The sequence below is a fragment of the Lampetra planeri genome, chromosome 6 (genome assembly GCF_965212315.1).
Source record: "Lampetra planeri chromosome 6, kcLamPlan1.2.h2, whole genome shotgun sequence".
NCBI lineage: Eukaryota > Metazoa > Chordata > Hyperoartia > Petromyzontiformes > Petromyzontidae > Lampetra > Lampetra planeri.
Genome location: NC_136112.1, coordinates 9,587,119 through 9,597,583, shown reverse-complemented (window position 1 = coordinate 9,597,583; position 10,465 = coordinate 9,587,119). Strand labels below are relative to the sequence as shown.

The 10,465-nt window shown below is 43.1% G+C and overlaps 1 protein-coding gene across 1 annotated transcript in view; it reads right to left on the bottom strand.

Annotated features, from left to right (window-relative positions):
* Positions 1 to 570: 570 nt before the first annotated feature.
* Positions 571 to 10,465, bottom strand: part of LOC144719519 (uncharacterized) — a 44,544-nt gene continuing 34,649 nt past the window's right edge. The window contains exons 3-5 of the mRNA XM_078595516.1: positions 4,685 to 4,912; positions 2,987 to 3,127; positions 571 to 2,156 (exon numbers count right to left, since the gene is read on the bottom strand). Of these exons, the coding sequence (XP_078451642.1) occupies positions 2,095 to 2,156; positions 2,987 to 3,127; positions 4,685 to 4,912 (431 nt within the window). The 3' untranslated portion in view covers positions 571 to 2,094. The remainder of the gene's footprint in view (positions 2,157 to 2,986; positions 3,128 to 4,684; positions 4,913 to 10,465) is intronic.

The window sequence follows — 10,465 nt, the reverse complement described above, 5'->3', positions numbered from 1 at the left end:
AGAACGCCTGTTTGGTCTTACCTGCGTGCTTTGGCTTCATTATACATTCACAGTTATTGTTCCGATATTTATTGGGGCTACCTCTTCATTATACAAACTATGCATACTCACTACCGTGACAGTGAAGCAAATTTTAAACCACGCGTGAAGTGTGATTGGTTGTTAACGTAAATCAAACAACAAAAAAATATTCAAAACAAATCTCGAAACAATATTAACATTGTAAGACTTGAGAAAATAAAACAAACCAGATCAAAATTTGTATTATAGTCGAAAAAAGCGTGTATAATTCAACAACGCAGGCGCCGATTTTCTGACGTGCACCCTGTGGCTCTACTTTGGCAATCGCACCGATCTCGATGCACGTGGCCGTGCGTCAAGGGTCGTGTGGATGTCAGTAACTCTGCCTCGCTGCCCTCTCTGCTGCTGACATAAGAGTCACGTGGGTATGGATGTGCACCCGCGGTGGCGTCACTGGAGCTTTCTTTTCCAGCCTGCAGGCCAAGCGTTCACGGGTGTCCACTTATCAGACTGTTCAATGGTTATGAATATGTAACTCAACTTACATTATAACGTTTTCAATATTTTATTTTATTTTACAACCTTGTGTGTTTTCTGTGTATGCAGTGAAACATATAGACCGTCACACGCAATATTTCCAAATCCACACATGTGCAGAGTATAAGGTAGGGTGCCAATGATAACCGCAAAGAAAAAAAACAAAGAAAATCGGCTGTATACAGGAAACTACTTGAACTATGCTTTAAAATGTTTCACTTGACCTTATACGCTGCAGAAGTTTGTGTATTTGTGTTTGTGAAAGTAGGGAGCACTACTACATTTTAAATCATTTCAAAACAGCATTTGGAGTGGATTTAAATGTAGATAAAAGCAATATTTATTTTTTATATAGTATATATACCGTTTACTGTGCAGTTACTTGAACACCCACCACCACTATCCCAAGCCAATTAACTAGTAGACAACCACTTGCCAGCTTGGCATGGCTTGGCCAGTGGACAGACACCCCGCTGCAATGCATCCCAGACACCCCACTCCCGAAAAAATGATGCCATAAGCACAGGCCTAGATGGGATTGGTGTTCACCTAAGTAGGGTATGGTAGTTCACGTACGTGAGCATTTCCGAGCATCTGCCTAAACGTTGGAAATGGAGGTATTTATCACTCGTGGTCCCGTTGTGTACAGACCAGTTGGTCGTTTTTTAGGATGACAAATACATTTCAGGTCCTGCCATTTGACCAGAGATTCCCACTTTGAGTATCCTCTACACAACAAATAATCAATCCCAATATCATAAAAGTGTATCATGTCACAATAAAGATATATATAGCAAGCAAATTGCATTTCTGTAATATATTGGACAAAATGTTTGGCCTGTGGGAGGGGTGGGTCAAGGGTAGAGGTGGAGAACTCTTTGATTCCTGAGGGCCTAACAGGACTTTGAAATAAGTTTAGTGGGCCACAGGTTAACACACCACTCATTCACTTCTTTCGTATGTTGAACTTCTTTTGCACTGTACATAGTCACCCGTGCTAATCGAAAGGCCCTTACAGTGGCAGAGGTGACTGAGCATGCTACAATTAGAAAGTGTCAAAAATATTATCTTCTAGTACCCAATTAGGGCATCCAAGATACAGGGATGGACAGATAATTATTCAGCGGTCTCAAAGTGGTACATGCCTCATGGCTGTGGGCGATATGAGGTGAACTCGTGGGCCGAATTTGTTTTGCAGGCTGTAGGGTCACCACCCCTGGTCGAGGGAATGGCTATGTGGCTGGGGTGGGAATTGAACACACGTTGAACGTCTAGGGGGCATGGGCCCACGATGGACCCGGGAAAGTGATTAGTTTGGGAGCACACCAAAGTGGGCTGTTCCCACAAAACCAAATATGCCTGCCATCTTGGCAAGTACAGTAATATAATTACACATTCTATTGCATTATAATCATATGTCTTTGCTCACTTTGCCTATCCATTATGATTATGCCAAAGTCAACAACTTAAGTTTGGTGAGAAGAAATAAAGGAATCTGTGTGGGACTGGAGAATAATATGAGAAAGGACCAAGTCATTACACCAAGCGCTCCTCCTGCTCATCAAGGATGGGCTTGGACTCCGGGCACTTGCGCAGCACTGTGGAAGAAAGGCAATTATTTTAGCTTAGAGATCTCTAATTAAATAATACATGCCTAAATATTAATTACTCAAGATGATCTGGTAGCTCAGGGATCAGAGCACTGAGCTGGAACCCTGAGATGCTTGGTTTGAATCGAGGCAGCCGCTTGTGATTAAATCAGGCTCTTTAAGTCCATTGAGTTGATCTGAATCTGTTTACCAATACAGGATTGCCTCTGTATTCCCGAATTTGCTATCCGTGATTTTGGCTGTCCGCGAATCGAATTTGCAACTATACACGAATGCATCCAGAGAGAGAGAAAGAAAGTGATGAGATAAAGTGATGAGGATAAAGCATATGATAAAGATAGGTTGTCGTAGGCCAATATCACTATTCACCAGCATCTCCGAAACATATCCCTCATGAATAACGAGGGAATACTGTAATTGCACATTAGACCATGGTTGACATGTGACAAACATTTTTTGCAATGTGTGCCTCGAAAATGTATGAACAAGTCTATTAAAGTAACTACAAAAGCAGTTCTGTGAGACCATCTTACAGGGCCATTATCTGACAGAGTGATGCACTGCTCAATGCAGAGTTTCAATTGCGAAGTTTCTCTATGTCGTGACACGTTAACACCCAAAAAAATGTGTGCTTACGATACCATTGGTATACATTGCATTGTAGGGCATTTAATTTTGTAGCTGCAATAACAACTGCAATGTGGTATGCAATGTTGTTGACATTGGGACCATCCTCAAGGCCGCCACCGTAAAATGGTGAATTCTCTGGGCATGTCGCTGGCAGTGAAGCTGGATGTCGTGTTTGGAGCGACACGTACGTTTGGTGATGGAGTGGTTGGGCCGGCTGCTCTCCTTGATGGCCGCCACGGCCGACTTGCGGTACTTGATAGTGACGGCCAAGACAGCGAGAGTCCCGGCGATGGTGACAAGCCCAACGGACGCGTATAGCCACAGCTTGCCTGGGAAACACGCAGTGTGCATGATAACTCTGTGATCAGGGCAGCTGGAAGCGAGGAATGTGAATGTCCTGTGCTGATCGTGCACCGTACAGAGAGCAGCATGTACAGCACAAAGGCACAGCACAGCTTATTGGGCAAAGGAAAGAGAGGCAAGATACATACTGTACAGATGGTATGGGGCACACTGAACACATTCTTTCGGAAAAGTAAACGCCGTCAACAAAGGGTGGGAAAGCGTAACAATCTGCAGAATAGGGCACATTGCTGCTGGGATTTGTGGATAGATGGGGCACACCATACAGGGCAGCACTCTCAAGGCCCAGTGCCAAGGAAACACGAAGCAAGGACATGCAGCGATCTGGGAAACGTGCCAGGAAACTAAGGGCAAGTGGCGTAGGACAGCAACAGAGCACACAGCCAGGCAATGGATAGATGGCGCTGAGGATTAATGTGCACTGAGCAGAAGTGTGAATGAGAAATCGAAGTGTGAAGGGAGGTTTGCATTGGGCCACTGGCCGTCCGAATGTTTGCAGGGCGAGATGGTCCTGGAGATGGGTCATCTTGTAACACCGCACAGCTGCCGAGTTGATTGAAGTTACGGTCCGAATATGAAGCAGCCCAACTCCAGGTCTGGCTTAACGTTGCATGCGACTGGTTGCCAAGAGGCCCATTTCACCGTTGAATGAGGAGAGGTAAACAGGATCATGGTTCAGTGAGTAAAGTATGCAGAAGAATGGTGAGCGAGTGGAAACTCATGATTTTAGCTCACATACACTGAATCAATACTTTTGTAAATATGAATGCTTAAAATGTGTGTGGTGCACCATTCCTCTTTCTCAAACTGCAGAGCCTTTTGCTTTGTTTATTGTCTTACTTGTCCTGGTATGTCCTTATTTTGTTATGTTTATATTGATATAGTTGCCTTGTACAGTGTACAATTCAAATTATTACTTATTATTAAATACTCTCAGAAGCAGATTAACTAAAGCTACTTTTACATGCTTTTTTCTTACTCCATAATTGAACGTTATTGTTAAAAAAAACAAATGCCCAGCAGCACATTCAAGCATGGCCTATGTCATCAGAAATGTTCTCCTCTGATTAATGGAATATTTTAGTGCTGGTGAAAAGCTGTCTGCTATGCTTTCACAAGCTAATATAGGAGCACTCACAAGAGTGACAAGCAACAACACACTGCTCTGTATGGGTTTGTGTATTTAGAATTCAGCGTGTGTTTATAATTAGAGTGCCTGCGTGCATTGGCCAGCATTTGTGATAACATGCACATCGGTGTGTGTAGGGGCGTAAGCGGGGTTCAGTGTGCAAGCCCAGCCTACATGGCCATAGTCTGTGACTATGGTTTGTCTCCCAGTGTCTTTGCCTAATTGTTGTTTACCGTACAAGATGCCAATATTTACCACGAAAAGACTGAACATCATGAGCCATGTGTTTAATTACCACTGCCGTCCTACGTGTATTGGTTTGCGTGTGGATCTAAGAGTTTGTACTGAGAAAAGGGCGAGTGCTGCTAATTGTGCGCGTATATGTGCCACCAACTTCCTGTGAAGCTGAACGTGTTGGGATCGTGAGCAATCTCCTCCTCGTCATTGATCTCCTCCAAGAGACTGGTGATCTTCTCCGCCTGGACCCCGGCATGCTCCAACTCATCCTCCTCCGTCTCCTCCACTTCTTCCTTCTCCCACCTCTCATTGTCCTCCTTCCAGTAGTCTCTTTCTTGGGACGAGGCCATCTCCCCTTTATTGTTGCCGTCTTCCTCAGCCGCACCTGATGTGGAGAGAACAAAAGTTTGTTTCAATGCCAAGTTTGTTAAGTCATCTATTTATCCCAATCTTGTATACTCCTATCAGCAATCTTATCTTATATAAATTATATACAGCGTCTTACTCCAAGTCGCTTTACAAAAATAATTAAATTGTACGTAAGAAGAAAGTACGTGGTTAAAATAATGAGTGTCGTTAATAAAAGTGGTGGTGTAGTTATGGTGACAGGAGGACAGGTGGGAGTGGTTAAGGAGGGGTTAAGGGTTGGGGGTCCTGATAGGGGTTGAGGTAGTGATAGGTTTCATGGTAGTGACAGGGGTAAAGGTGATGATCGGAGTTGGGGAAGACCTGGTCGTAGCTCGGGTGCAGGGGGGAGGGAGTAGAAGTAGCAAAATGTTCTGGGTAGAAGATATGGGTTGTTTTAAGGATGGAATGGAAGCAGGTTATGGCGAAGATGATTCTTTTATGTGCAGTGGAAGTTTGTTCCAGTAAAGGGGAGCAAGAAGGGAAAATGAACGAAAGCGAGACTGGGCGCAGGGCGAGGGAGGCACACGGAGGGACGGTAGAGACTGAGAGAGTAGAGGACAAGATGGGGCAGAGGAGTAAGATCCAATCAGAACTCTCACGGTAATTAAACGTTCATAGAGGATCAGGTCACAAATTATGTTTATGAAACTAACAAGTGTTTTTGAGCACCAACCAGGGTATGAACATGGTTCACCTCGCTGCTATAATGCATTTTAGTACACATGCTCATGCCAAAAAGAGTTGCAAGTACTGTACTGCAATAAAAAAAATCTAATACAGAGCAAGATAATATAATTCACAGTAGAATTTTATTTCCTGCACCGAAAGCAAGATGCGTTTAATCGCAACATTTAACTATATCTTGAATCACTGAACATACAAAAAAAATGTCATTGGACACGTTGCTATTGCTTCTATCATTTTGCCAAGGCCCTGCAGCTGTTGCGATGTTGACTCTCATGTCCTAAAACGTTTTGCATTGCCACGTGCCACCTCTCTGGCTTCAGGTCTTCCACTTGGTTACCGACTTGAGATGCAACTTCACTATCTGTATTTAACTACCCCCGCGCCACCCCCCTCTATATGCTGCGTAGATGCCCCACTGTAGTGCAGGTGGGCCTGCTTGCAAACTCCAATCGCTGATTTGAGAAGTGATTTTCGTCAAGCGCAGAGGTTTGGGGTATACGTTAAGATGGTGTACTCTAATAAGATTAAAAAGGGAAGGAATTAGTGATGTCTTGACAAACCAATGTTGTGGAAATAGACTCTCATTTTAAAAGGGGGGAGGCATAAACGATAACAGTTAGCGTTTCATGTAGCACGAGTTGAATTCCCTCCCTGGCCTGCTGTTCTTATCAACAAGGTCACATATATTGTTAACCGTTTTCTTGTTGACAGAGGAGAGGAACTCTGTGTGCCCGTGAACTTTGGGGGAGACTCGGAGACGCGGGATTGTTTTTGCAAGCTTCAAAATATGATTTATATTTGTTAATGGCATGAGAGAAGATTTCAAATATATTGTGAAACGGCACAGTGTGCGCACCAGCTGTTTGTGCTGAGGCATGCTAATTCATTTCTTTTCGTCAGACATCACGTTACATTTGATATGTCAGTGTGGCTAATGCACATACGGATGTAGCTTCCAGATAAATTCTCCATAAACATAGCATGGTCGAACACATATGTACTATCGATTCATAGCCTACACCAGAAAAGCAAAATGTTTGCTGGTTTACGAATTTTAAGTTTTAAGTGCCACGTCTGCATCACTGTAGGCGTGTGCTTAAAGATGTCGGCATCATTAAAGAAGAAGCCTGGTTGTTGTCAACGTGTGCGTTATTTCATTTATCATGAGGTTTGGCTCGCTTTGCCGATTCTACCTTTCCTTTTGACGTCGTTTTGTATCGTTTTCCGACTGTGCGTTCTGATGTATGGTAGATCACCAGGAGAATGCCATTTTTGACAAGGGCAACATAGTTATGCAAACGACAGACTTGCGGCTTGAACGAGTCTGATCTAAACTTGACATGCCGCCGTGAAGAGAAGCCGCTCGGAAAAGGTTCGAGCGCAACGGAGAAAATATTCGCGCAAGACTCCGCAAGTGACGACGGCGAGCGACCGAGGCCGTTCGCTGCGTGTCCGGGGCCTTCGTGGGCCGCCCCTTGGCCACACAAGCCAGGGCGTAGAAGAAAACTACGTTATATCCTTGCCTAAAGCAGAAGAGAGACAGAGGGGGAAGAGGAAAATTGACATTGTGCAGTGTGGCTGCATAACCTGAATCGACATCATGGTCGAGAAGGAATCGGTGAGCAAACTGCTCTGAAGATATTGTATCAATGGCTCACTCTGCTTCATGAGCACCCTAAAGCCAAGGCTGTTGTCAAGTTGAATGAGGAAACATTGAATGACACGACCAAGCTATGTAGACCCACTCTTAAGTGAATGCTCACGTAACCATCGCCTCCTGTGTGTGTGTTTATATTCTCTGCATCTGTCAGTCGACTTTTACTTAAGTATAAAGACATTATCTGGATACCTGAGAGTGGTTTTGCTTAATTTCGAGTTTTTAAATTCTGAAAGTGACAAAGTCTTTGGTAAATGCCAAGACAACAGTAATAATTAACCAGACCTGCCTACACTACAAAACCCATCATCAAAACCTCATTCTAATTACCAAATGTTCGTTAATAAATCCCGAACAGTTTAACACGTAGGCTTTCGCGGCCAATATTATTCATAATAAAGGTTTTTTTTGTTTAGATGACGTAAATATAAATGTGTTATTAACCCACCACCACACGACAACCAATTAGTAAGGTTTGTCATGTAAACAAAACGTTCCAATTAGTTACAACTTCAGTACACTACACTAGTGTGTTGGAGAGTAAAGGCAAAGAATATGAAACCCACAACATTTACAATTTGAGTACGACATTTTGCTGGCGATTACAACCAGCTTCATCAAGCGATGTGCCAAAATTGTGAAGCAGTCTTCCTGTTTGCGGGCTTCACACTCAAATTAAAAATGCTACGCAAATTTGGACTTAAGAATAATTGCATATAAATACTGTATATAAATTAATGGGCTTCTGCAGGAATCAAACCAATGAATTTGGCCAAAAACTGACTCGACAGCAACTTTATGCTCCCCCGGCAGGCTGTATATCCATCCTTATTATGGTTTGTCAACGCAGACGCAGTACAATGCCATAATTAGAAATCTTTGGGGTTTTTTTTCATTGAGACTACGGGGGGCTTGTGTTGCACGGACAGCCGTTTAGCACCACTTGCGATGTCTGGCAAAAGGGAAACAGCAGCACACGGGGTATCTCAGGAAGTGTACAGTGCCCTCAGGCTGCTTGCCAGGAAGGGAAATCCGCTCTGGAGCTGCTTTCCTCTGCATATCAAATATGTTGTGATTTTTTTTCTCTCTGTTCCATTTGACAAATTGAAATCATTTTTCATTTCCTGTATTGGGGAAACCATACGGTTATGTATTTTGCGGTGCTTTCCAAATACTGCTTTACAGAAGTGCCATATCCGGAGACCACGTACAAGTTGTGTGTGTGTCACATGGACCGATGTATTAATTGGCCAATAACGCCTTCATTGGCTGATAACATCTTGATATATATGGGACCGTAGAGCTTGGGCAATTGTTGGTGCCGGCTCATCGCGTGGCTGCTTGAATGTGGTTCCTCCTCGCACGTCTCTGACATTCCCTCTCTCTCTCTAAAGGAGTGGGTGAAGACTGTGTCGGTTATGAGTTGAGAATGACATTTTCTCTCTATGTAAAAGATGCACAAATGTACGAATAAAGCGAATTTGCACCTGCTTTTCTCCACGTAAGTACGGTACTCGTGCATACACCGCACCCGCACGACACAAGCTCACAAAACAAGCACATCAGTGTTCATGTAAGAATCGATTATTTGTAATTATATACAAATCATATGTTACTTATCATGCTCGTGTAAATGTAAGCTAAGAATGAACAACATTTCACAAGTTAAAATGAGATTCAATTGTCAATTTGTTGAATCGAATCACATCTAGAAATCGAATCGGTGAGGCAAGTGAATTTGTGCATGCCTGCCTGATCTGCACACGTTCAACAAGTTACACAGCGTAATCGTGAGCTCATACGCACATTGCCTCTACAACCCGAGAGAGTTTTTACATCACCGCAAAGCGTTGTAAAGGATCAAAAGGGCATTGAGATATATTATTAATGTTTAATTCGTGCAATAGATATGTCTTGGTCATGGATTTTTGGCACGTGGCCGCTTTGCACAGGAAAATGCAGCCTGACAAACGTCTCGAGATGGAATGAAATCTGTCAGGCATCTGCTTACAAGGCAAATGCATTTCCCCCTAAATGAACATTCATGAAAACATTTAACTTCATTTTTACTTTTAACTACCCTAACAAAAATGTCACCGTGGTGACAGCAATAGCCCCCCCTTCCCCCTGGAAGCGCAATTTGTTTCGTGAGCATTTCCCCCCCCTGCAACCATGGCAATGGCTGAAGCAATGGCTGCCACTGATATTGAGGCGATCTTTCAGGGCGCAGTTGGAGATGCGGGCGCTGTTTGCATTTCAGCCTGGTAAGCGGCCAACTCGGGAGAGAAAAACGAAATAATAAATAAATGACCCGCTGTGCGAGGATCAAGTGCACCTTAGCTTTTGAGCCTTTGTCTAATTGACGTCAAGTGAGTTCCCTGTGGCCTGTCATGTTCAAATGTTATAGGTTGAATCACGGCTGCCTATCATTTTCACAATTGACATTGTTTTTTTTATTTGCGTTTGCTGGCTGCAGTTATGGGCAATTACATAGTCATTGCAACAACGCATCTCCTCCATATTTCTCACATACCTATGTATGTATGTTGAACTTCTTTCACACGGTAGGTAGCCAACCGTGCAACTCACTAATTCGGCTGAGTCTCATCAATACGATGCTTTTATATTGATGAACACTTACAAAACATTAATAATGCCAGTTGTGTATTGTAATGGAAGTTATATTCCAACCTACACTGACCGTTTGCTGAAGTACAGTCAATCAACCCCCATGACCACAAGGCATGCGGGGAGGCCTTCATCCAGCAGTGGATTTACAATGGATGTAAATTATTTTTAAAAACATTTACAGTTATTCAACCCACTGTCTCAAGAATATATATATCAGGAAGGGTCTTACATTGAGATGTTTGGCCAATAAAATGAATGATTGGCTTATATGTGGGAGATGTTATGGTGAATTGCCCAAAAGGTGACTAATTTCGCATCGTCTTTAGCCTCTCATACACCAAGCACGGAGTCGTAAGTGCACTTGCAGCCACACAAATGCAGCTCCAGAATCAAACTAAACGGGAAACAAGTAACAACATGCCAATGCCCATGTTCTTTTTAAACAAATATTTAGAAAAATGTAATACCATATAGATCCTGCCCTCGTGTGAACTTATTGCCGTAAACATGTATTGATGCCAACTCCTCATAAAACTATTGATTTATCATAAGATG